The sequence below is a fragment of the Notamacropus eugenii genome, chromosome 1 (genome assembly GCF_028372415.1).
Source record: "Notamacropus eugenii isolate mMacEug1 chromosome 1, mMacEug1.pri_v2, whole genome shotgun sequence".
In the NCBI taxonomy this organism is placed as follows: domain Eukaryota; kingdom Metazoa; phylum Chordata; class Mammalia; order Diprotodontia; family Macropodidae; genus Notamacropus; species Notamacropus eugenii.
In genome coordinates this window covers 46,593,632-46,618,043 of record NC_092872.1, presented here as the reverse complement: position 1 = coordinate 46,618,043, position 24,412 = coordinate 46,593,632, and the positions used below count along the sequence as shown (strand labels likewise).

At 45.8% G+C, this 24,412-nt stretch overlaps 1 protein-coding gene across 5 annotated transcripts; it reads left to right on the top strand.

Annotated features, from left to right (window-relative positions):
* The first annotated feature begins 96 nt into the window (after positions 1–96).
* On the top strand, positions 97–23,928 carry ATXN2L (ataxin 2 like). 5 transcript variants are annotated; one of them, XM_072598467.1, is made up of 23 exons: positions 97–624; positions 2,444–2,480; positions 2,640–2,696; positions 2,780–2,851; positions 3,290–3,440; positions 3,869–3,993; positions 4,227–4,318; positions 4,519–4,719; positions 5,003–5,184; positions 5,309–5,416; positions 5,758–5,949; positions 6,051–6,122; positions 6,424–6,494; positions 6,710–7,014; positions 7,148–7,217; positions 7,598–7,744; positions 7,891–7,963; positions 8,137–8,324; positions 8,472–8,601; positions 8,699–8,820; positions 9,029–9,241; positions 9,607–9,796; positions 23,362–23,928. In XM_072598467.1, the coding sequence occupies exons 1-23, from the start codon at positions 338–340 to the stop codon at positions 23,421–23,423; spliced, it is 3,147 nt and encodes a 1,048-aa protein (XP_072454568.1). In that variant the 5' UTR covers positions 97–337; the 3' UTR covers positions 23,424–23,928. The 5 variants fall into 5 exon arrangements, with proteins under 5 accessions (XP_072454568.1, XP_072454561.1, XP_072454552.1 ...); XM_072598460.1 differs by lacking the exon at positions 23,362–23,928 and adding an exon at positions 10,412–10,915 and having other exon boundaries at positions 98–624; XM_072598451.1 differs by lacking the exon at positions 23,362–23,928 and adding an exon at positions 10,389–10,915 and having other exon boundaries at positions 98–624.
* Positions 23,929–24,412: the final 484 nt, after the last annotated feature.

The window sequence follows — 24,412 nt, the reverse complement described above, 5'->3', positions numbered from 1 at the left end:
GGTGTGAGCGCGTCTCCTCGGTCCCTCGCTCCCGGGGGCTTGCGTACGCGCGCGCACTCTCTCTTAACTCCCCCTCCCCCGCCTCATACTGTTTCTTTCGCGCACGCGCGCCGGCTCGCGCCCTCTCTCTCGCTTTCCTCAAGCCCGCGAGATCCCCCCTTCCGCCTCGCGGCGCCTTCTCGCGCCGCCGCCTCCTTGTATCCCTCACACACCGGCCCCCCCACCCGCTAACGGCGGCGCCCCCTCTTCCCAACCCCCTTCACTCCTCGCGCGCTCGGGCGGGCCCGGCCTCAGCCCAGTCCTGCCCCCCCCAACTCCCCTTCCGGACGCCGCCACCATGTTGAAGCCGCAGCCGCCTCAGCCATCTCAGCCCCAGCAGACACCCATCCAGCAACCGGCACCAGCACGCCGGCCTCCCGGGGGGACCAGCCCCCCCAACGGAAACCTCGGGGGGACCCCAGCCTCCGCCTCGGCCCCGGGGCCGCCCACTGCCGCTTCCCCAGGCCTAGGGCCTCCTGCCGGAGGCAGTGGGCTCCGCCGGGGAGCTGAGGGGGTTCTGCCGCCACAGCCGCCAACACATCAGCATCAGGAGCGGCCCGGGGGCGCTGCTACTGGCAGTACCAGGTGAAGAGGGGCTGGACGAGGGGGGATGACGGGACGTGGGACGGCCGAGGGCCCCCTGCTTGTTGGTAAACGTCTGTCTGCCATCAAGGAAGGGGCGGGAAGGAAAGCCCGCGGAGTCCCTTGACCCGGCCACTTTCGGAGGGAGACAGTGGCCAGGGTTGGGCGGTGGGCTGCCGTTGTGCCGGGGGCAGCAACGCTGAGGGTCCCCGGTCCAACTTTCCGGAGGGGTTCGGCGGGGGCTCTTGGGTTTAGCCAATGGGGATGAAAGAGGAAGCGGCGTGTGCCCCTACGGTCTGGCCAATAGAGGAGATGGGGTCCCTGAGTCGAACCAATGCAGGGTGGGGGGATCCTTCATTTCATCCCATTGTGGAAGTGGGGTTCCTAAGTCGGGCTAAATGGTGGGGCAGGATGGGGGAAGGGGCGGCCCTTTGGCCAACCAGCAGGTTGCTCAGCAGAAGGGAGCCTAGCCCTAGGGGGCTCGACTAGGTGGGAATTCTTTGCCTTGTGTAGACCGGGAAGGGTAGACTGGGCAGGATGGAATGCCCCCCATCCCCGGCCTCGGAGGAGCGAGCGAGAGTGTGTGTCTGTGTCAGTGTCCGTATCGAAGGGGGTGCATCAATGGCGGGGGCGGGGGGAGGAGGAGAGGAGGGAGGTAAAGGTGAGTAGGGTCCCCGGCTCAATTGATGTGAAGGGTCTCGCGGTCCCAAAGCTCAGCCAATGGGTGGGAAGAGGCGGGAAGGGGTCCCTAGCTATAGCCAATGGGGGGGCGTGGAGTCCATAGTTGGGCCAATGGGCAGAGAAGAAATAGGCTGCGCCTTCCCCCCGCCCCCCCCAAGGAGGGAACTGCAGACCCTGTATAACCCCCTGTGCGCGCGCGCACCCCAGTACGTGCGCGTGGAGAAGGTGCCGTCTTATGACAGGGTGTTAGGACGGCGCTCCTGGCGGCTCCGTGAGGATAGCTGTAGCCGGCGCGGTCTAGTCCAATATTCTGCGGTCTGTTTCTAAGGTCAGGGCGGGGGTGGGAGCTCGGCGGACCGCACATCTCTCGTGGAGCTTATTGAGGCTGTACGCAGGCGCTCTGGGGGCAGGAAGGCGAGCGAGCGTGAAGGAAGCCTGAGGGCTGTAGTGCGCAAGCGCTGAATGGGTGAGGCCTCCCTGTGGATAGCGTCTGCGTCTGCGCGGTCCCCTCACCCCGCCAAACGGCCCCCCCTCCCCCCAACGGCCAGTTACATCAGCCTGTGAGGACCCTGGTATCCGCGGCGGTTAGTTCTCCCCAGAATGGGTAATGGGGCTTTTCGTGTAGGGGTGGAGACAGTTGTCTTCCGTGGGCGAGCTCGGGGGCTTGCTAGAGGTGCCTTTGGCACTCTGGGGTGATGGCTTTAGATTGGCCAGTCCTAGATGGGCTCCATGTGCTTCCTTGTTCTTGTGGGTGTTGTAAACCCTGAGCCCCGTCCCCTTGCCTTGGGAGAGCTGCGGGAAGGTTGCCTCTTAATCTCGTCTCACAGAATGGTTTGGACAGAGAGCTAGGCCGTGGGCTTTGAAATGAAAATAATGCATCTCGCTCCTCCAGTTCTTTGCCTTTTTAAGATGTGGACAAGCCTGAAGGCTGTACTGGTTTATAGACTTTCATTGCTCTGTGCCTGATGAGGCCCAGGGACGTCTCTTATCCAGCCTTTCTTTACTCCTGTAAAAGATGTGGACCTTTCTTTTTTTGTTGTATGTTGAGTTAGACGTTCCTGACCCCTTTGTAGATGGGAGTGTAGGAGGGAATTGGGCAGACTTGAATAACTAAAAGTGTCCTTGTTGTTTTCTCTTATAGGGGACAGAGCACAGGAAAGGGGCCCCCACCGTCACCTGTGAGTGCCTTTCCAGTAGTTAAATTCAGGGATGTAAAAGGGTGAAGTGGGAACCACTGGGGAATCGGGCAAAAGAAATGTCAGAAAGGTAGAAGTTTAGGATACCTGATAAGCGTCTTCCCTTTACTCATTAATTTGTCATCTCCGTGTTATTTTCAGGTATTTGAGGGTGTCTACAATAACTCTAGGATGCTACACTTCCTTACTGCTGTTGTGGTATGTACCTGTCTTCTAAAGTAGTTTGGTGGGGTCTTAAATAAGTGTAATGTGAAGTCTTTAATTGTTGCTCTTTCTGCCAGGGCTCCACTTGTGATGTAAAGGTGAAAAATGGTACCACATATGAAGGTATTTTCAAGACTCTGAGTTCAAAGGTAAGTGTATTCATCAACCTGGCTTGGAAGTTAGAACCAGCTGGAAAGGGTGGTATGTGGGAGATGCAGTGCCGTCAGTCTTAAAGATCGTCGTAAAAACTCTGCCATTCTGTACAGATGTTCCTAGCCTAGCATTGCTTGCTATAATTGTTTTATATTTCATCATAATAAGCGCTGTAGCTTTGAAAAAATATTGATGGCTGGGCAGGTGTGCGTTTGTACGTTATCTCTAGCCTGATTTCTTTTCATCGTTAAGATTACATAAAGCATATGGTTGGTGTTAGGAAGGGATTGGGAGTTAAGAACTATAATAGAAAATATTTGGGAAGGAGATAGGAAGGACAGGGTACTATAGTGAGTTCCATACTTCTGAGGAAATCTCAAACTGGAATTATCTTCTCTAGTGTTGACCTGGGGCCTTGGGGGTGGGTCTTGCAGTTTGAACTAGCAGTGGATGCAGTTCATAGGAAGGCTTCTGAGCCAGCAGGTGGTCCCCGTCGAGAGGATATTGTGGATACCATGGTGTTTAAGCCAAGTGATGTGATGATGGTTCACTTCCGAAACGTTGACTTCAATTATGCCACTAAGGGTAATAATTTGTTTCTGAACTTATTTGTATGTTGGGAGGAGAGGGAAATGCTTCCCGCCTTCTATTTTCTGCTGCCCAAAGTGGCATGAGGGAATATTTTTCTTATTTTTTTTCTGAGTTCTCTTTTCTTTGGGTATATTCAAGAATGAGGTTTTGGGGTAGCAGGGTGGTTCAGTGGACAAAGCACTGGCCCTGGAGTCAGGAGAACCTAAGTTCAAATCAGGCCTCAGATAATTACTAGCTGTGTGATCCTGGGCAAGTCACTTAACCCCAATTGCCTTCTATCCCCACCCCTGAAAAAGAAGAGTGTGGTTTTGTTGAGGCTTCGGCTTCCCACACTTAGCATCCCCATTTTGCCCGTTCTTTTGAGTAGTAAAAGAAAGTCTCTTAGACCTCGTGTAATTCTTGACCTTAAACTATTCCTACAGACAAGTTCACAGACTCTGCCATTGCCATGAACTCAAAAGTAAATGGTGAACATAAGGAGAAGGTGCTCCAGCGTTGGGAAGGGGGTGATGGCAACAGCGATGACTATGACCTTGAATCTGATATGGTACAGTATATCTTTTGAGGGCTTCTCCATTCACAGTGTCAGGGAACCCAGATGGCAGGGGTGTGGGTTGGTGGACATGTAATATCAGTTTGGGCTTAAAATCAATGTAAGATGCTGTCTATAGAAAGGGGTATTGTTGAGGTGTAATTACTGGTTCTTTTCTAAAGCTTGTGTTGTTATTTCTTCTTCCTTCTTCCTTAACATTTGTCTTCTTTCTGTTGTTCCCCTTGCAGTCTAATGGATGGGACCCCAATGAAATGTTCAAGTTCAATGAGGAAAACTATGGAGTAAAAACAACTTATGACAGTAGCCTCTCTTCTTATACGTGAGTTTCTGAACATCTTCCAGAGGTAGAAGTAGGAGGTAGGGCAACTACTGAGGTGGCAAAATAGACTCTGTCCAAAGGGGTAGAAACCTAAACACCAGTTTTGATACTGATCTTTCTTCATTTTTTTCCCCTGTCTTTTCTGCTTCTCTTGGTCTTGTGTTGTGGTTTTGATGGGTTATGGGTGGGGAATCATCTAGGGTCCCCCTGGAGAAGGACAACACAGAAGAGTTTCGTCTGCGGGAACTGCGTGCATCCCAACTGGCCCGAGAAATAGAGTCCAGTCCCCAGTACCGCTTACGTATTGCAATGGAGAATGATGATGGACGTACAGAGGAGGAGAAGCATAGCTCTGTGCAACGACAGGGCTCAGGTCGTGATAGTCCCAGTTTAGTGTCCAGGTCAGTACACATCATTAAGGGCCCCAGGGTTAGGGGAAGAGGTGGGAGGCTGGAACTGGCTTAGAAAACAGATGTTCGTGTTGGCAGAGTTTGTCCACCATGGGAATGAGGTTAAATACATAATCTTCAAGCAACAGGTCTTAGTCTGCAACGGACATCCTTAGTAAAGGAAATTAGAAAAAGGAGTTAGTGTGGGTAAAGTGATTTAGGGAAACAAAACCCCTCAGTGGTTTTGGGGTTTGGTTTTGGCTTTTTGTTAACTTTATTTGCTCCCTTTTCCTAGGGAAGGGAAGTATATCCCTCTGCCCCAGAGATTGAGGGAGGGAGGCCCCCGAGGAGGAGTTCGCTGCAATAGCTCCAGGGGAGGTCGACCTGGCATTGGTTCCTTGCCCCCTCGGGGTGGCCCCCACCACCCTGATAGCAGCGGTCCCAGTCCTGGTCCTGAGTCCCGTGGTATCAATGGAGGTGAGTTGGGACAGTGGATGGGAATCAAGAAAGTAGGATTGGAATGGGGCCAAAAGGGTAATGTTAGGGGTGTTCCTTGTAATTCTATTTGCCCTTTTGGCTAGATCATTTTTCTTACCTTTAGGTCCTTCCCGCATGTCCCCAAAAGCCCAGAGGCCCATTAGAGGTGCAAAGACTATGTCTTCCCCTAGCAGCCGGCCCCCTGGAGAAACTTCTGTCCCACCTCCTACAGGTAAGAGTTCTGAAATGTGATAGATAAGGAAGTACAAATTATATCAAAACAGGAATAAATTGTAGAAAAGTGTCCTGGATGGGATTAAAGAGAAATGTATGGGAAGACTGCTAGCAAAGCATTGGGAAGGGAGGATAGGATAATAAGGAATTCTGCTTTCTTGGGATGTGTATTTATGAGGCTCTGGGTCCCAGGTCCCTAGGAATAAAATATTTGTTAAATAAGTGAAAAAGAAATGTAACTTGCTCATATGTACTTACTTAACATTCAGTTCAATTGAGTGTCCGAATCTATTATTTTAACTTGTTGACCACAAAAACATTTTTCCCCCATTCTGGTAGTTGGTCGGATGTACCCCCCTCGTTCCCCTAAGTCAGCTGCTCCTGCCCCAGCCTCAGCTTCCTGTCCTGAGCCACCTGTAGGCTCTGCAGTTCCCACCTCTACGGCCTCCATTCCTCCAGTTTCTTCAGCTATGGAACCTGGAGCTGGTCCTATTTCCCCAACCTCCCCAAAGGTTACAGCTCCTAATGATGGTAAGGAGAATGGTGGGACTCCAAGGGAAGAGAAAAGGACAAGACTTGGTCCTGGGTTGGGTCTTACAATGTATGTGTTTTCTTTTTTTCTTTTCACTAAGGAAAAGAACTACCCCAGAAGGAACCTGGGAGAACTCTGGAGCCTCCAGAACTAGCCCGAATAGCTGGGAAAGGTGAAGATTAGTTTCTGCCTCCTCATCTTTGAACATTAGGTGTCTTTTTCTCATCCTTGAATGTTAGGTGACTTTTTTCCCCCCAGTATATTTTAAGAAGAATAATGAGGAAGGGATAAGAGAGCAATTAAGGATTCCATTCCAATATATCTTATTACATTCCCTTAAAATTCCTTCTATTTTGTTCTCCCTGCCCCCCTCCCCTCCCAGTTTCTGCATTTAAGGCTGTATTTAACTGCTCTAGGAAGGGAGATGTACTTCCCTATAATACCTTATTCCCTTTTCCATTGTCTACCCGTAGCTCCTGGACTTCAGAATGAACAGAAACGTTATCAGTTGGAAGAACTGAAGAAGTTTGGGGCTCAGTTTAAGGTGAGGATTGGGAGAATTAGGGGAATGAGTTGTGAAATGTGGACGGAACAAAGAGATTTTGGAGGATGAAACTACAAATGAGGAATGTGGAAAGATAAATAGGACAAAAAAATTTGGAGAGGGTAAGATAGATAATTTTGAGGAGAATTTAGAGACAGGAGCTGGGGTGGAGCAGCGAATACAAAGTCCTTTAATATGTGTTTTTTTATCTGCAGCTCCAGTCCAGCAGCTCTCCTGAGACCAGCCTGGACCCTTTCTCACCCCGGGGACCCAAGGAGGGTGGGGTGGAAGCCAAAGGAAAGGAAAAGGAGGTGGAGGGTCTTCTGGCTCCAGAGCCCCTGGTATCCTCTGGCTCCTCCAAAACAGAATCTCCACCTGATAAGGAGGAAAAGCTGTCCCTCACCTCAACAGGAGGGGCTGAGGGACCAGAGCAATCCCAAACACCTCGACAGAACCAAATGGGTAGTCCTCCTGGAGGCATCAGCAAGGGGGATGACAAGGAAGAGGGCCCTGTCGCTGAGTAAGTGGGGTGGGGACCTAGGGTAACATGCTTGGGGGGGCGGAGAGAAGGAAGGAATTCAGGAAGAACATAGGAAGATGGGGATATTAAGCCAGTAAGAGACTTACTATTATTTACCTTGTGTTTCTCATAGTCAAGTGAAGAAGTCAACTCTGAACCCCAATGCCAAGGAGTTCAACCCTTCAAAGCCTCTGTTGTCTGTGGTAAGATGGGGGCAGAAGAAAGAAGAGATTTTCAAGAGCTGAGAGAGGACAGGGATAAAGAATTCTCTGAAGGCGAGGGGGACAGTCTGAGTCAACAGCAGTTCTTAACATTTATTCCTTATCTGGAAGTAGGCAGTGTTGTAAAGGGACAAAGGGGAAATATCTAGGGGAAACGTAGAGGCAGAATATTTTAAGAATACTTGAATATGTATATAGGGTAGGACAAAAGAGTGTAATTATAAAAGGTAGGTTGGTAGGCCTGAGAGGCTAAGGGGTCTCATTCTTCAGGTCAGGAAGTATTTGCCTGCTATATACTTAGAGCTGTTAGGAAAGTGGTGTTATCATCTTCCCTTAACTCCCTCCTCTTTTGTTTGTCATAGAACAAGTCAACCAGCACCCCAACTTCCCCAGGTCCCCGGACTCATTCAACTCCTTCAATCCCAGTGCTGACAGCAGGCCAGAGTGGGATGTATAGCCCCCAATACATCTCCTATATACCTCAGATCCATATGGGACCGGCCGTGCAGGTGAGAAGTGAAAAGGGGATTGGGGAGGAGAGCTAACATCGTATGTGACACTCAGAATTTGTCACTAATACCAGGAAAGGACCTGAACAGTTGTGATTAGATGACTTAAGAGGGAATCACAGCCCTGGTCCTTTTGATCTCTCCAGGCTCCTCAGATGTACCCATACCCTGTATCTAACTCTGTGCCTGGTCAGCAGGGCAAGTACCGGGGAGCTAAAGGTAAGAGTGGGGAAAAGAGATCTGAACCATGCAGCACCATATGAGTTGTTCTCATGGGATTGGGGGATATTGGGTCATTATTTGGTGGTAATTCAGAAATACTCCACCCATCTTCAATTTTCGTTCTGTTTCCCTATTAACTGAACTTAAGCTGTTTCCCTTCTCATTTACAGGTTCCTTGCCCCCGCAACGCTCAGACCAGCACCAACCAGCCTCAGCACCGCCTATTATGCAGGCAGCAGCAGCTGCAGGGCCCCCTTTGGTGGCAGCCACACCATACTCTTCCTATATCTCCTACAATCCCCAGCAGTTCCCAGGCCAGCCTACCATGATGCAGCCCATGGCCCATTATCCCTCGCAGGTAAGTGAGAATACTTTTGGGTGTTGTTCTACCTTGCTCTTTGTTTTCTAGAATTGGGGTGCAAACTGGCATGTGTCAGGGGTATAGAAAGTATCAAAAAGGAAGCATGGGCCTTTCATTAGACTCCCTTTTTTCCCTGTCCTCTAGCCTGTCTTTGCCCCAATGCTTCAGAGTAACCCAAGGATGCTGACGTCAGGCAGCCACCCCCAGGCCATCGTCTCATCTTCTACTCCTCAGTACCCTCCAGCAGAGCAGCCCACTCCCCAAGCCCTATATGGTAAGTCCTTTAAATTTTTAGATTCTTTGTCCTGAAATAAGCTCCTTGCCCTTCGTGCATTCTTTTGCTGATTCTCTCTCCCTCTTTCCTGCTGCAGCCACTGTTCACCAGTCCTATCCACACCATGCCACGCAGCTCCATGCCCACCAGCCGCAGCCAGCCACCACCCCTACTGGGAGCCAGCCGCAGTCCCAGCATGCGGCCCCCAGCCCTGTCCAGGTGCCTGACGTGGGAGAGGAATAAGAGTTGAGGCAGAAATACTTAGATTATAAAGTGATGGGGGTAGAACTGGGAAGAAAGAGGGATGGAGAATGGCTCTACCTTCAGGGTGGGTTTAGGATTTGAGGTGGCACAAAGTAGAGCTAGGTGTGAAGTAAGTTTGCTGCTTGCCTGGCTTTGGAACTTAACTTCTTTCTTCTTCCAATAGCATCAGGCAGGGCAGCCGCCACACTTGGGTAGTGGGCAGCCACAACAGAACTTGTACCATCCAGGTGCCTTAACTGGCACACCACCATCTCTGCCACCGGGACCCTCTGCTCAGTCCCCTCAGAGCAGCTTTCCTCAGCCAGCTGCAGTCTATGCCATCCATGCCCACCAGCAGCTACCCCACGGCTTCACCAATATGGCCCATGTCACCCAGGTAACTATTCCAAAGTAACACTTTATAGACTCTCTCTAGCACATGTACGCAATAGGACTTAAATTATTTTGGCTACCAGAGTAGTTTTCTTAGCCTTATTTCACGTCCCACCGACTCCTTCCCTGTTGTGATTTTTAATATGACCCATGTCATTTAGGCCAGGATAATCATTCCCAAGTCAAATTTCTTTTCCAAATCTGCCTTCTCTGAATAGCCTTCATTAATAATGTTCTCTTCTCTCCTGTTTTGGAGTGGAAAAACAAACCCATAGGAATCTTTCTCCTCTGGCAATGATTTGTAGTGGCTATCTGAGATAGTTTTTCTTTGTGACTTGTTAAGTCTTCACATCTGCTTCTTTTCTGAAGGCCCATGTCCAGACTGGAATCACAGCAGCCCCACCCCCTCATCCTGGGGCTCCCCACCCACCCCAGGTGATGCTGCTGCACCCACCCCAGAGCCATGGGGGTCCACCTCAGGGGGGTGTGCCCCAGAGTGGTGTGCCTGCTCTTTCTGCTTCCACACCTTCACCCTACACCTACATCGGACACCACCAAGGTGAGCAGACAGGCCATGTTGACCTGCCTTTCCGGGAAGGGAGGAATAAATACACAAGAGGGGAGGCAGATGAAAGGATTCATGAAATCCAGTTGAAGGAATTGGGCACGGAAGGTTTTAGGCTGGTGGCAAGAAAGAACTGTGAGACTGAATGGGAGTCAGAAGGGGCCGCTTGCTAGATGCTGCCTGTGTGCTGCATCTGATCTGCGAAAGGTTTAATGTTGTTTGTAGGCCATAGCTGCTGCCTGAGTTGGATTAGTTTGTCGCTCCATTCTTTTGCACTCTGTCCTTGAGCTCTGGTCACCTAATAACCTGACTCGTGGCTTATTAAGCTGTGGTTAACTGTAGTAGCCTTCCAGTTAGGAAGGGTTAAGTCAGGAATGAGGCTGATAAGGCGGGACCGAGAGCCTGAGAAATGAAAACTAACGTGAAGAACAGGTGTGTACTTTGAAAAGGTTGGTTAACATTGGACTTTGTGGTGGTTACTTTTACATAAATGTGGCCTCCTCCTTTAAAGTTGGGCAGCACTGGACTAAGGGATAGATGGCTAGGTTCTAATGTTCCTGATCTCTTCTCTTTCCCCTTCAACCAGTTCAATCTCATCCCTCCCAGCAGCTCCCCTTCCACCCCCCGGGGAACTGAAGATGGTCCTGGCCGTCACTTGAGAGACTTCCTTGAGTGGATGGAGGAGTGACCTATGTCTTCCCCCAGCAGCTCGGACCAGTTCTCTAACCCTCCACTCCCCTCCCCAACCCACCCCCACAGGGGGAGTAGGGAACTCCTACCAAGCACCTTGAATGGGGCAGGGGGTGGGATGGGGGGAGGGACCTCAAGGCAGGGCCAGGGTCCAGAAGGAGTGGAGGGTTCCTGCTTGACCCATCCTTCCTCCTACCCCTCCCCTTCATTCCCTCCCATCCCCGCTGGAGACGGAAGATCTTTTATTTTCTATTATTTATAACCTCAGACTTGGGCTCCCCTACCCTTCTTTCCCATTAACCTGAGACAGTCACATAGACAGATGCCCCACAAGGATGGTTGACAAGGACTTTTACTTTTTATTACATAAAAATATTTAAAAAAAAAAAAACAGAAAAAAAATAAAATTTTAAACTAACTCAACATGCCTGGAATTCCCTCTCTGGGGAAAAGGACAAAGGTGCAACCCTAGTCTATCATAAGACTAGGGCATCAAGGAAATACAGAGGTAAGAGATTGGGGGCCAGAGTCCTTAAGTTGAGGGGAAGGGGTAAATGTGCTGTCACTGATAAACTTGGTCTGATCCTCCTGTGTGTATGCATATCTTTCTCTCTCCCAGACATAGACACGGAGTGGTATAGTGGAGTGAGCACTAGAGCAGAGGCTCAATTTCTATCACTGTTCACCTGTGTGACCTTTTGCAGTCCTTTAACCTTTCTGACCTCCAGTTTCCTCATCTGTAAAATGGTTTTTTGGGGGAGGGTGTCAAACTAGGTAAGCATAAGGATCTCCTTCAGTTTGTAATTCACAATCTTATGAAGCTGCACTCCAAATGAAAGAACTATCCTTTTTTTCTTGGGTTGCCAGCTAGAGTAATGAAGCCTTTATCTTGTGGCTCTTGGCGAGGGTGACCATATGTTCTGATGCTGTATGACTAGATTGTGAGGGTGTAGGTCACCAGTTTGAAATTGTTCAATTTATCCTTTATGCCCTAAATGGAGCCTAGAATTAAAGAGGCCTGGGCAAGCTTATTTCTCGGTTCCATCATTAATAAATCGGTAGTAATTGGTTTGTGGATCAAATAAGATGGTATGTGAAATATTTTGAAAAGTGAATTTCTGCCATGATTCATAGAGTATGGGAAGTAAGGTTTTGAAAGAGCTGGGAAGGAGTCCTGGGTAAAAGCAGGGAGTGGGTGTAGTTTTAGAGATTAAACACTAATTGCTATGAAGATGTGTCAGGTATTTCATGGCATTTCTTTGGCATGAGGATAAAAGCAGCTAGACCCAGGCTTTTGCTCTATTGAGGAGAGAATCTGGTTGTGGATATTGCATTTTTGTGTTTCCATGATTGCTACTTTAGAAAGTGAAAGCACATGGCTGTGTAATCTCACTCTCGTTCTCTTGATAATATTCCAGAGTGCTACTCTAGGAATTTGGGAAATCTTGCCTGGTATCATGGCACTCACCTGTAGTAACTGCTGTTAGGGAGGCTGAGCCTGGTGGATCATCTGAACTTGGGAACTCTCAGCTGTAGTAGGGCTAAAGCTGATCAGGCATCCAAACTAAGTTTCTCACCAATATGGTGAGCCTCTGAGAATGAGGGGGGTGGCAGGGCTGTGTGTGACCAGACTGCCTAAAAAGGGGTAAATCAGCACAAAAGTGGAGCCAGGTCCAGGCTTCCATGTCACTCAGCAGTGGGATTAGACCCCATGAATGGCCGTTGCACTTCTGGGTGAGATAGGGAGACTAGCCTCCTAAAAAAAAAAAAAATAGGTTGTGATTTAATTGTTGTTTTCTTGTCTTTCTACATCCATGGGGAATTTGTTTTAAAACATCCTTGACAAGAGTTTATCAATCATGTTTCCTCTCTGGGCACATTTTAAATAATGGCCCCTGAGTGTATAGTAAGGCAGCCCTCTTCCCTCCTTCCTCCATGCATTGTTGGACTACTCAAGTTAGAAGTTTTTGTCTTACTATGTCAATCTGTTAGCTCATCAGTTTGGAAGTTCCCTCCAGTGACCCAGATTGCAGCCCATCTACCTGATGTTTGTCTTGTCCATGCCCTCCCATAAGTTTAACCCAAGGTACGTAATGCAGTGTCCTTGGAAGTCTTTCTTGCTTTCTCTTGACCAGATCACGATACCGGGGAGCACTCTTTAACATGTACCCATCTCTTCTTTCTATTTATGTGATGACATCTTTAATGCCTGTTCTTTTTTGAAGTTCCTTATTCGTAATATATTACAGCTTGCTCACGCTGACCGTCATCTTTGTGACATTCATTTTTTGTTCAGCCTTTTCCTGCCAAATTGCAACACTTAGCAATATATAGGTATTCAAAAAGATTGGTCTTTGTTTCTGTAATTAGATTTGGGGCTCATTTGGAGCAATTTCTAGCAGGTGATTCCAGGTGCTGTTCTCCCCCTAACTCAATCTTGGCTCAACTTGTCTGTCCATCTGTATGAATCGATGTGCAAGTGCTAGGTTGTTGAGTCAAGTCCATACCATACATGATCTGGGTAAGATTTCTGCATCCACTTTAGTCTTTGTTGTGTAGATGGTCAAAACCATATCCTTGGGTGGTTATACATTTCTCTAGAGGCTCTTCAGTTTTCCAGGGCCTAATGCAACCAATATAATGTTAGAGAAAAGCATTTGGCTGACCCAACTATCTATCTATATCAAATCTCTCTTCAATTTGGACTCTAAAGGAGAATATTTTTGACAAGTATATATATCTCCCCATTTTATCCTTTGCCTAACATTTATAATCAGAGGATAGTGCAGAAAGATTGTTATAACTTAAAACATAAAGTAAAAAGCAGCAGTAACCCTCATCATTAAGGAATTTTAAATAATTTTGATGTATGTATTGGCTGAGATGAATTTTGAAAGTATTTTAGTTTTTAGCCAACAAAATGCAGTGGGATCTTACATTCTCTGCATCTTTCAGTTGTGAAATGAATTTTACAAGTGCTCATTGCCTATGCATTCTCATTTTGGATGCCTTCATTTTGTGTTTAAGATAACTCATTTTGTAGAGATGAGAGGGTAATCAAGTGATCACTCGTTTGATGGTGTTGTTGGGGGGGTTTTGTATTAATAAGGTCTGAGATTTTCCCTCATCTTTGGTATCTCCTCTCCATCAGATACCTTGCATATAGATCCCTCCACATCCTTACAGTTTTGTGTCCTCTCTGGCATGGGTTCGTTCTGGCTATTTTCCGCAGCTTGGTTTTTCAGTAGTGCTATTTCTCTCTTCTCCGTATAGTTTGAACATGTTAATAAATGCCTTTTTCATTCTGTGAACAATGTTCATCTTGGGAATGTGATGTCAGGGTCCAAATATTGGTGATTCCAGTATCCTTGATGGGGAAAAATTTGTTAAAATATTTTCCAATCTTTTTTCGTTTTTCTTCTGGTTGTTCTCATTCCATTTTCATCCTGAAATACTCTTGGGATGACTTGGCTTACTTGGATCTCTTGCAAAGCTTTCTTTAAATAGGTTTCTCCTCTCTCAGCTTTGAGAGAAAATAGTGTTCATAATCATCCATCATTATTCTTAACAGTTTTGCCTTTGGATGATTTCTTGGCAAAGTAAAATGTTTGATGATTAAGGAATTTTCTGGGCTCTTTTGGTAATTTACATTGATTAAACTTTTGCAGTATAATTGGTGTCAATATTATTTCTGATGGTTATTTCCCTTTTTTGGTCAATTGTTTGTTAAAAATAGTTCAGGGTCAAATCATTTACATTACCATCTCTTTTCCCCCCCATTATTCATCTTGCTTTTTACTGCGTCTGATCCTTACCAGATAGAGAATATGAGTTCTATGAGAGCAGACTTTAAATTGACACTTAATATTGATTGCTCTTGTTATCTCAGATAAATCACTTTGCTTTTCTGGTCCCCATTTCCTTATTTGTAAAATGGGAATAATTATACTCCATCTGGTTGGTCTTTGTAAGGAAAAGGACTCTGGAAACCTTAGCAGGCAGTATAGCTAGCAACTGGGAAACCATATTTATTAGCGCATCTTTTTTGTGCTATAGAGGAAGATATGGTGAAATTAGAGCAAACGGTCCTGCCCTCAAGGTGCTTACATTTTAACTGCCTTCATCAAACTAGAGGCTGCATGGAGTAAGTGGTCAGAAGGCCAACCTCAAAGCCAGAAAAAGTTTGGAGTTCAAGAACTGTTTCTGACTAGACAAGTAAATCACTTAAACTCCAGTAGAAACATAATGGTTTTCATCTGGTTCTGGCACTCAGGAGTTTGGGCTGATACTGTGATAGTTGGACAACTTTGCTTTAGGCAGTTCTCTTGTAAAACGTCTTGAGTTACAGAGAAAGTACTAGTCTGCCCTGATAAGAGGAAGTTTTCCTCACCTAGAATTTATTTTAAAAAAAAAAAAATCACAGGGTCCAGACCTTCCCAAAAAGTTGTGTAGCAGTGCCTCCCTCCAACCTTCTAGTGGGGTGTTTTTTTTAAAAATCCAGTTGTAAGACTTGAAATTAATTTAATTTGATTTGTTCCATTCTAGCCTATTAACTTGGGTCCCACTTCTGTCATTCAGTATTCTAGCTCTCCCTTCAATTTTTATGTCATCTGTAAATTTGTTTATTCAAGACATCAATTCCTGTTTTAAAAAAATCATCTCTGAATGTACCCTACTCAAGAAGCCATCCTTTGTAACATTTTAAAAAGTAGTGCAGCTAAATCACAAATCTATTTACCATGTCTGACTGTGTATGTGATATTCCATACTTGTGGATCTCAACCACTAGTGTTTAGTTTAAGTTTTGCTCTTTCCGTTTATATTTTAGCCATTGTGTGTGTCATTTTCCTGGTTCTGCTTACTTTACTGCATCGGTTTCTATCTTACATTTCCTGAATTTATTTCTCACGTTACAGTAATATTTTGTTACATTCATATGTTACCATTTAATTTACTTAATTTCCACCTTGATACACCATATGTCTTAGTAGTTGGATCTTTGGGGTGAAGGATTGTGACCATCTTGGCATTATTCCAAATTCAGTCCCCTCATTTTTAAGGATGAGGAAACTGAATCAGAGAAGTTTAGTACTTTATCCAAAAATATGACCTTGTTGCCATTAACAATGGAGTATCTTTTCAATCAGATAGTCATTTAGGTGCCCACTCTGTGGTAGGCGCTAGGAATACAAAGACAAGAAATCCAACAGTTCTTACCCTCAAGCACTTATAGGCACGCCTATTGCATATACATGTGTGTGTTTACAAATATACACAAAATCAATACAAGGCACTTGAAGGGAGAAGAGTAGTAAAGGTCTTGTGTAGAAGGTGATACCTGGACCAAGCTGTGAGTGTAAGCTAGGAATTCTGAGAAGCAGAGGTGAGGGTATGACGTGCAGTGCAGGGTGAGGGACAAGCTTGTGTAAAATCCAGAGATACGAGAGTGTCATGAGTGAGGAACTGCAGGAAGGCCAATTTGACCGGAGTTGGAGCTCAGGAGTGATATGACCGACTTAAGCTTTTAAAATATCACTGGTAGCTTAAACTTCTAAAAGCCCTGGTAAGTGATGATGAGGGAGTGATTTGATTAACAAGGATGGTGGTGGGTTGTAAATGTAGGTGACTAAAAGGTTGGTGGTCTTCACAGAAACAGGGAAGTTTGGACTAGCGTAACACAGAGATTGAGTATCCAAATCTAGGAGTTCTTCTTTATAGATATTTAAACCGACTGGAGCTGGAGGTAGAGCAGAGAAAGGGCCCAGGACAGTGTTTCAGGGGGTATACCCACAATTAGGTGAAATGATATGGATGATGATCCAACAAAAGAGATGGGTTGAGCAAACTGGAAAACAGGAGAGCAAAGCCAGAAAAACTAGGTGAGGAGAGACTGGAAGGAAACTGAATGCTCCAGAGAGGTCAAAAAGAATTGAAGAGAACAGTTCATTTGACAGAAGATAATAAAAGTCAGACTTGCAAGGTGTTAGAGAATGGGGAACAAGGGAGAAGAACAGACATCTGAATGTTTTTCTTAGATTGCACTTCTATATGAGTTAGCCCATGCCAATGTAATTACTGACAGTCATCTTTCTGAAAATAGGGTCCCAAGATAGGCATCATATGCAATTTCAAAAATTGGAAACTCTCTTGTTCTCACAAAGACTTGCCACAGGCTTCCTGAGAACACATCTCCCCAAGAATTTTAGTCAAGATAAAATTTTTAGAGGTCTGGTAATCCTGTAACTCTTCAAATCTTCTTCTCCCCGCCCCCCTCCCCCCCCCCAGCCATTCTTAATAAAACAAAATAGGATTTAGGGAGTTCTAGACATGTTCTTTTATATGCCCTAAGTGGTATACTCATTCCCTTCCTTATTCATACTTGTAATAGTTTTAAAAGCCTAGCTTGTGATTCCATGGTCAGCTTCAAGACAGAATACACACGTTGGAGGATCATGAGTGTCTTATTGGCATAAATTCTTTTTTTTCTTGTTGTTCAGTAGAAACCTAAAATTTACATCTTACATATGGATGGGATCACCAAGATGTTTGGGTGATGAGTCAGGCTTTCTAGTCTAGTTGATTTGCCTAAGAAAATACAGTGACTTTAGAATTATCAAAATTTCAGGTAAACCCAAGAGTCAGGAAAGGCCTTCAGGATTTTGGATAAATTTAAGAGAAACCCATAGATGAGAATTACAAAGGAGTAAATAAGTGGCTGTTTGGATAGTGATCTAAGTAGCCATAAATAAAATGGCCACTTTACCACTACACGTTAAATATATCCATCCCATCTGCCTCCCAGTATATCCTACTAGGGATGGCAGGAAAGACTTAAGGACTACTTCCCATTTCTTAAACTTGAGTTGTTTGTGTTTCAAACCAGTGATGAAGAATCCCAGCATGCCACAATTATTGTCCCTTCCTTCTTCAGTCATATCTAACATGTTAGTGCTGGTAGTTGTAAAACACAATTCTTGAAGATCCTCAGTTGTTTCAAGATGGAGGGCATCTCCAGAAATGGCCATCTCCTCCACAGAAAATGGAAGTTAGACCTTGAAATTCTGCCCTTCCTACTGTTAACTTAGCACAAAAGTTTCCCAACCACACATTGTGGAGGGGCTGGTGGGTGGTAAGGGTTGGTAGAGGGAGAGTTTACCTATTACCCTATTATAGCATTTAAGTGCCTACTATATGCTAGTAAGTGTTAAGGATGGGAAAACTAAAGGAGAAATTCACCATTCATTAAAGTAGTATACCCAACAGAGAGGTTTTCTCCCATGTGAGAGAACTTAACTGTCATGTCTCTCCCTTGAAGAGATGTAAATCACGGTTAAAATCACCCTGCCCCATTACTTGTGTGTCTTCTGGAGAGAGCAAGGTGTAATTACCTGCGTTTGCAAGGGGGGGGGGGGGGGGGCTCGGGCAGAGGAAGGCCTCAATTTGATGTGAACAGAGAATGTAGGAGGTAGAGTTTTAAGTGCTGATTTAAGTGTTGCTTTACCTGTGACCACAGAGCATGTAATCTTGTGGCCCAGACATTTCTATTCAGCTCCCCTCTTCACAGTTCTCTCCAGAACTCTGTAACCACTATGCCATAACCCACGAATTGAATTAATTTAAAATGGGAGAGGTGGGAAGAGGTGAAAGGTCACCAGCAGCAGGGAATGTGGTACAGAGCCTGAAGTTCCCAGCCACCTCTTCCCAAGGTCTTGGACAGTGGGTCATCCAGCTCAGGAGTCATAGTGTCACTGGGAGTAGTCAGACCAAGTAGGGAAGTTGTTCTCGCTGACATCCCTCAGAAAAGTGCTTCCGAACAGATTTACTCCATGAATCAGAAGGAACAAAGAACTCCAAGAAGAATCATCCCCCGCCCTGTGGCCTTCTACTCCCCCTTAGCTCAAGGGCTATAGGGCAGAACCACCAATGACAGGAGTCATCTCCCCATCATAACCAAACTCAGTGGGCAGCTCCTGTATTTCTAGCTCTACAAGCTCTACCATCTCATTGTCCTGGATGGCATCTGCCTTGTTCACAAATGCTACCATGTGCTCCACACCAATCTGGTGGGAGAAAATTGCTCCCATTAAGGTTTATAGACAAACTTGGAAAAGGACATTTAAAATGCCACGTAGGAATGATCCTGACCCGAGTGAATCCATGTCTCACTTCAGTGCTCTTTTAAAAATTGCCTTCCTCTCCGATACTTTCCCCACCACTCACCTCCAAAGAGATTGGCACCTGTTTGGTAAGCAGCAGGTGCCTCCTTATATGAGGAATGGGGCCATCATTGGCTGCCACTACCGAAATGCAGCCTCCAAGTGAGGCTTCTGGAGACACAATGCTAATAGCTGAGCATGCTAACTGGCTTTCACACCCTCCCTGTCTGTCCCTTTTCAAGTGATGTGTTCAGTCCTCCCACTATTTCCCCTTTTCCTAGCCTTCATACTTTTCAAGTTTCTAACTCCTTTTTCTACTCTTTTCTTACCAGTACCCCAGATTACAACTATGACACCTCTGTATCTTCCCCAGATACAGAGCTCCTAGTTCCTAAAGAAACCTCAATGCCTGGTGTTGCCTAGGTGCATCCCCCTCACTTTGACATAGGATCCCAGGAGAGAGGCAGTGTAAATAAACAGCGTGTCCAATGGCTGTGCTAGAATTTGGAACCAGAGGGGAAGAGACAGTTGAAGGGAGGGAATATGAGTCCTATAGGTGGTAAGTACACTGTCCCCTCCTGACCTACTTCCTATGCTATTGCAGTGCCAGGAAACCTGCAGGGTTTTGACTGCATGCTCACAGAGCCCAGTGAATAAGCTGGACTGAGCCGCTGATTCACCTATTAGCGTAGTGACAGGACAGTGAGCCAAGGGGGATGTCTTAGGATGACAGTGATAGACCAACCAAACTTTGGAATATCCCACTTGGTTGTGATTTATTTCCACCCTTGGTAAGGGCCAAAAAGCCACCACACTATTTGCAAATACTGCCTAGGCAACGCAGTGGCACAGTGGAGATAAAGCCCCAGGCCTGGAGTCAGGAAGGCTACGTGACCTTGGGCAAGTCACTGAACCTCTTGTCTGTTCCAGCCTCTGTCTATAAAATGGGGATAATAAGAGCACCTACCTCACAGGGTTGTTGTGAGGATCAAAGGAGATATTTGTAAAGGGCTTAGCATGTGTCTGCACGTCATTAGGTGCTTAATAAATGCCTCTTCCCTTCCTCCTCATTCTTTGTGATGGCTGCTGTTAGCATATTACAGTGTTTAGGTATCACCTGTGTGCCTAACGGTGCCCACATCAGGGTGGGGTTTGCCCCTCACTTAAGTCTTCTTGGCTGCCATACAGCAAGGGCCTGTGTAAAAAAACCTGGTCGTTCTAGAGACAAGTGAGGATAAAAGTCACCCCTTTGACGAGTTCCAAGCTTTACCTTCTTCTCAGCCCTTCGTTTTCACTGACCTGAGGAGGCTGGGCATCCGGAGCATTTCCTTAACCACTTCCAAAAGGTGTGCAGCAACTGGCAGCACCCCGAGGGGAAAGGGAACCAGGTGACCAACTACTGTAGTAGATGAGCGCCAATCGTGCCAGGCGGCCCCTGAGCAGTGAGGAGCGATACTGGGATGACCTTCCCTCCGTCCCCCCGGCACTTCCCCTGGTACATGCCCGGCCCACTCTTCTTCTTTTCCTAAGCCTTTCCTCCAAGCCCTCCCCATCGGTTCTGCTCTGTCCCGGGGTCTTCTCCCCACCCCGCCTTCCAACTGCTGGGGTAGTGGCCATGGGCTGCTGCGGGTACACCGAGAAGGGGAAGGGACCGCGGGAGCCAGGCACGCTGCAGAAACACCGCGGCCGCAGGCGGGAACAAGCTTCCGTGGCTTCCGGAAATGACGTCATATTAAGGGCGAGCAAAGCTCCTTTGGAGAGGCTTCAAGGACTTCCGCCATTGCAGGGTGCCCGGAAGAAAGCTGAAGAGCAATGCTCCAGAGGGGCCTGCTGCTTCCCAGATCCCATAATGCGTCACCAGGAGAAACAACGAAGTTCCGCCCCCTCCCTCCCATGGCCTCATGGGATTTGTAGTCTTCCTGAGGGCATGTTCAAAACCACGTGAATAGCTAGAGGCAGGTCCAGGCTCAAGCTTTAATAGCGGAACCTTTCTTCCCTAATACTACCTTACTATTCCAAGCTGAGGGCCAGGGCTTTTACGCCTGAAGCAAGTAATACTTGTGCAGGCCCAGTCCTCCTGACCGAAGACCACCGGTCACCCTTCAGTTCCTAAAAGAGGGAAATAAGGCCATGATTCCCAGGTCTGAGTGGCTCGCCCCCCCTCCTCCAACAGCACTCTCGGCAGAAGCCATCCACTCTCCACCCAGGGGTTCCTGTCTAAGACACAGCTCTGATCAGGAACCTTTGGTGTGTTTCCAGGTCCTGAAGTGGACGTTACGGTGCGAGGGAAAGAGCCATGACTGTCAGTCTTGGAGTCCGAGGTCCTGAGCTCAGTGTGTTACCCTTGTAGGTCGCTTTAACCCCTCCCGAACCTCAGATTCTTTGTTGGAGAAATAGGATTCATAATACCAACTTTTAAAACAATATTTTAAAACTTTAGAAACAGTCATTATTATTATTGAAGAATGAAGTATGAATGAACTCTTTGGTCAAGCATTTTAGGCCCACCCACCATCATCTGATCCCTACAAATTTCACCTTTCCAACCCCATCTCCTACCATTCTCCCACATCTTTCCGTTTCAGACAAAATGGTGATACCTCGTTTTCCAGCTTCTGTTTCTCCATCTGCAATGTCCTCACCTAATTTCATCTCTTTGAAACAAATATAGTTTCAGACCCAGCTAAAATTCACCTTCCTGAACTCTTCCCCCAAATCCTCCACCAGAAGCTAAAAATTCTAGTATTTTGTAACTTCTCTGACTCTTCAGTATAAGGACCGGACTTTTGACTTCATAGATGGTTTCCCTTTTTTGGGAAACTCTCTCTACCAATGCAGGTCAGCACCTTAATCTACAACATACAGCTTTAGACAGCTGCTTAGAGTAGTGAGAGTTTAAGGTCACACAGCCCCTGTGTCAGAGGCGGGACTTGCGATCAGACCTTCTTTGACTCCCTGACCAGCTCTCTATCCTCTATGTCACACTGCTTCTCCTAACTCTTACATTTGTATTTGGTTTTGTATTATAGTTAGATGTGTATGGGCTAATCAGAGAAACTGAAATTGAACAAAAAATAAACTCCCAGAAAAAAAAACCCAGAACCAGATGTATTTACAAGTAAATTCCATCAAACAGAAACAGGAAAAAGGATCCCACCAAATTCCTTTGATACAAAAATGGTCTTTAAAACCTAAACTGGACAAAAGAGAAACCTATAGGCAAATATCTCTCATGAATATTAAAAATATTAAATATTAGCAAAGAGGCTACATAATATTAGAAAGATTATACACTATAACCAAAGTGGATTTATGCCAGGAATGCAGGTTTGGTTCAATGTACAGAAAAAAACATAATTGCACAGTGTTTGATAAACCCAAAGATTTCAACTACTGGATAAGCACTCACTATTTGACAAAAAAAAAAAATGCTGAGAAAACTGGAAAATCTGGCAAAAATGAGGCTTAGATCAGAGATTCTTAATCTAGTCTTCATACACTTTAAAAAATGTTTAACAACTATTTTAACCTTTGTTATGTCATATGTTTTATACCTTTAAAACCATTATTCTGAAAAGGGGTCTGTAGGCCTCACCAGACTGTTTAAAGGGTCCAGGAAACAAAAAAGACCCCTAGGTTAGACAAATATCTCATACCATATACACCAGGGTAAGTTCCAAATGTATGTTTGTGCATATTTAACCCATTCCCCCTGTATTCCCCCCACTCCCCCAAAAAAGATTTTGAGGCAGAGTTTGTCCATGTTTGTACCTGACTACTTATCCCAGGGACTTTCACTTAAGTTAGGTACTCGAGGAATCCTTTATTAGACAACTAATGCTATTTGGGAAGACCTTTCTTATCTACCCAAGCAAAGAGCCAAAGGATACAGATTGTAGGGCCCCCAAACCATGGCCACTACATGCTGGAGAGGACTAATGTAAGACTTGCCTCATTTTGCCGAGATAGAAGGGGGAAAAGGGTGTTAATACATTCTATGATCATTTTAATTGGGATTTTAAACATATTTAGCTGACCTAGGAAAAAGTTTTCCTCCCTCTGAGATTTCCCTCTCCACCATAAACCCCACCTCTTTCCTCAGGGTCCACCAGAATCCCAAAGTAGGGGAGGTTGAGAGTAGTGAGAACAATTAGTGGATTTAGCTTGGGGCTGGCTTTTCCCATGTCCCTATCTTCACCTCCCCTCAGAACCCAAGTATCTATCTTCTCTTTCCCCACTTTTAGCACTTTCTGATAGTGTAGAGACTAACAACCTCCTAGCTCTAAATTTACGATCTTATAACCTTTTCTCTAAAGATGCTATAGAAACCAGCTCATTTTTAAAAATTCTTTGAGCTCGTCCATTTATGGGAGAAAGTCTCCCTAGTAATTGATACCATCCACTATTTTTCAAACCCTACACTTGTGAACCTGGAAGAAAGTAAAAGCTATGATGGCTGACTTTGCTAATGAGTTTTTGGAAGCCCTGACTGGCAGCCCTCTTCAAATAATTAAAGAGAAGAGGCAACCCAGGATAGGGGAAGGAGCTGCCCTTGAGAGTTTGGAAGCCCTAGGGGTAAGTCATGTTTTTCTACTAACCCCTGTAGGACCATGACCAAGGCATTTCACCTGAGTTTGTTTCCTCTCACTGTAAAAGGGGTATGTGGTACCCATCTGAGGATGGCAGTAGTAACTCTTCGTTTTCCATTGGCAGCCCTGCTTGGTTTCGACTCCAAGGGAACATCATGCCTCACTCAGGATAAGCTGATCACCTGAAGTGTCACCACCATGCTATGCTGACTGAGTGACTCAGTATTTGATACTCAATACCTTCTCAAGTCCCAAAGCTGCCCCTTCCCCATTATTAGATTGTGAGCTCCTTGAGAGCAGGGACTGTCTTTTTTTTCATTTGTACGCCCAGGGCTTAGCACAATGACTAGCACATAGTAGACCCTTCATGTTTACTGAACTGTGTGAGGATCAAATTCAGTAATTTATATGCAGTGCTTTACAAACCTTAATGCACTTTAATCAGTGTGGCCTAATGGAATGAAATGGAATGAAAGCCAGCCTTGGAATTGGTCCAGGCAACTGTCAGTGCCCCTAGGCAGCTCTGTAAGGCTATACTTTGCAAAGAGAGTACTGATAGGCTCTGGTAAAGGGAGGTTCCACATCCCAAAAGTTCTCAAAAAACTGCAGATCCACTGCGCGCACGCACACAAAATAAAATACCCAACAAAATTTTACTCACATTCTACAAATAAAAGTCAGCCATTGCTACTTAATGGGTCTGAAGGAATTTATGACCCTTGCCAAATCTCACATTCTATGTATTAAGGTTAAGTCTCTTACTAGCAATAACGTTGATTCTCTGATATACCACAACAAACTAATAAGGAAACTTCAAAATTATGAAAGACTACAAATATGAGTTAAATTGAAGAGTTAGTAATTCTTATGCTCAGAGAGGAAAAGTATTGATGAGGGAACTAGCACTACTCCTTTGGATACGGTAGAGACACATTTCATTACTAGTGTCAGCTTTGGTTTTTCCCTCTAATTTTGCAGTAGGATGGCTTGGCAGCAACATTTCTCAGTCCTGTTGAGATGTCCATGCCTTTACAGAATCAAACTTGATTCTTTCTTGCCCACTGAGCTCCCATCCTGATGATATTAACAGCACAACATTTCTAAATATGTTTATTTATAAAATACTTTCCTCACAATAACTCTTATGAGGTAGGTATCACAAATATTGTTATTCC

Coding starts and splice junctions, on each gene's coding strand:
- ATXN2L (XM_072598467.1), top strand. CDS start 338: ATGTTGAAGCCGCAGCCGCCTCAGCCATCTCAGCCCCAGCAGACACCC. Junction 6,495..6,709: donor AGTTTGGGGCTCAGTTTAAG/GTGAGGATTGGG, acceptor TTTTATCTGCAG/CTCCAGTCCAGCAGCTCTCC. Junction 8,602..8,698: donor CACTCCCCAAGCCCTATATG/GTAAGTCCTTTA, acceptor TTCCTGCTGCAG/CCACTGTTCACCAGTCCTAT.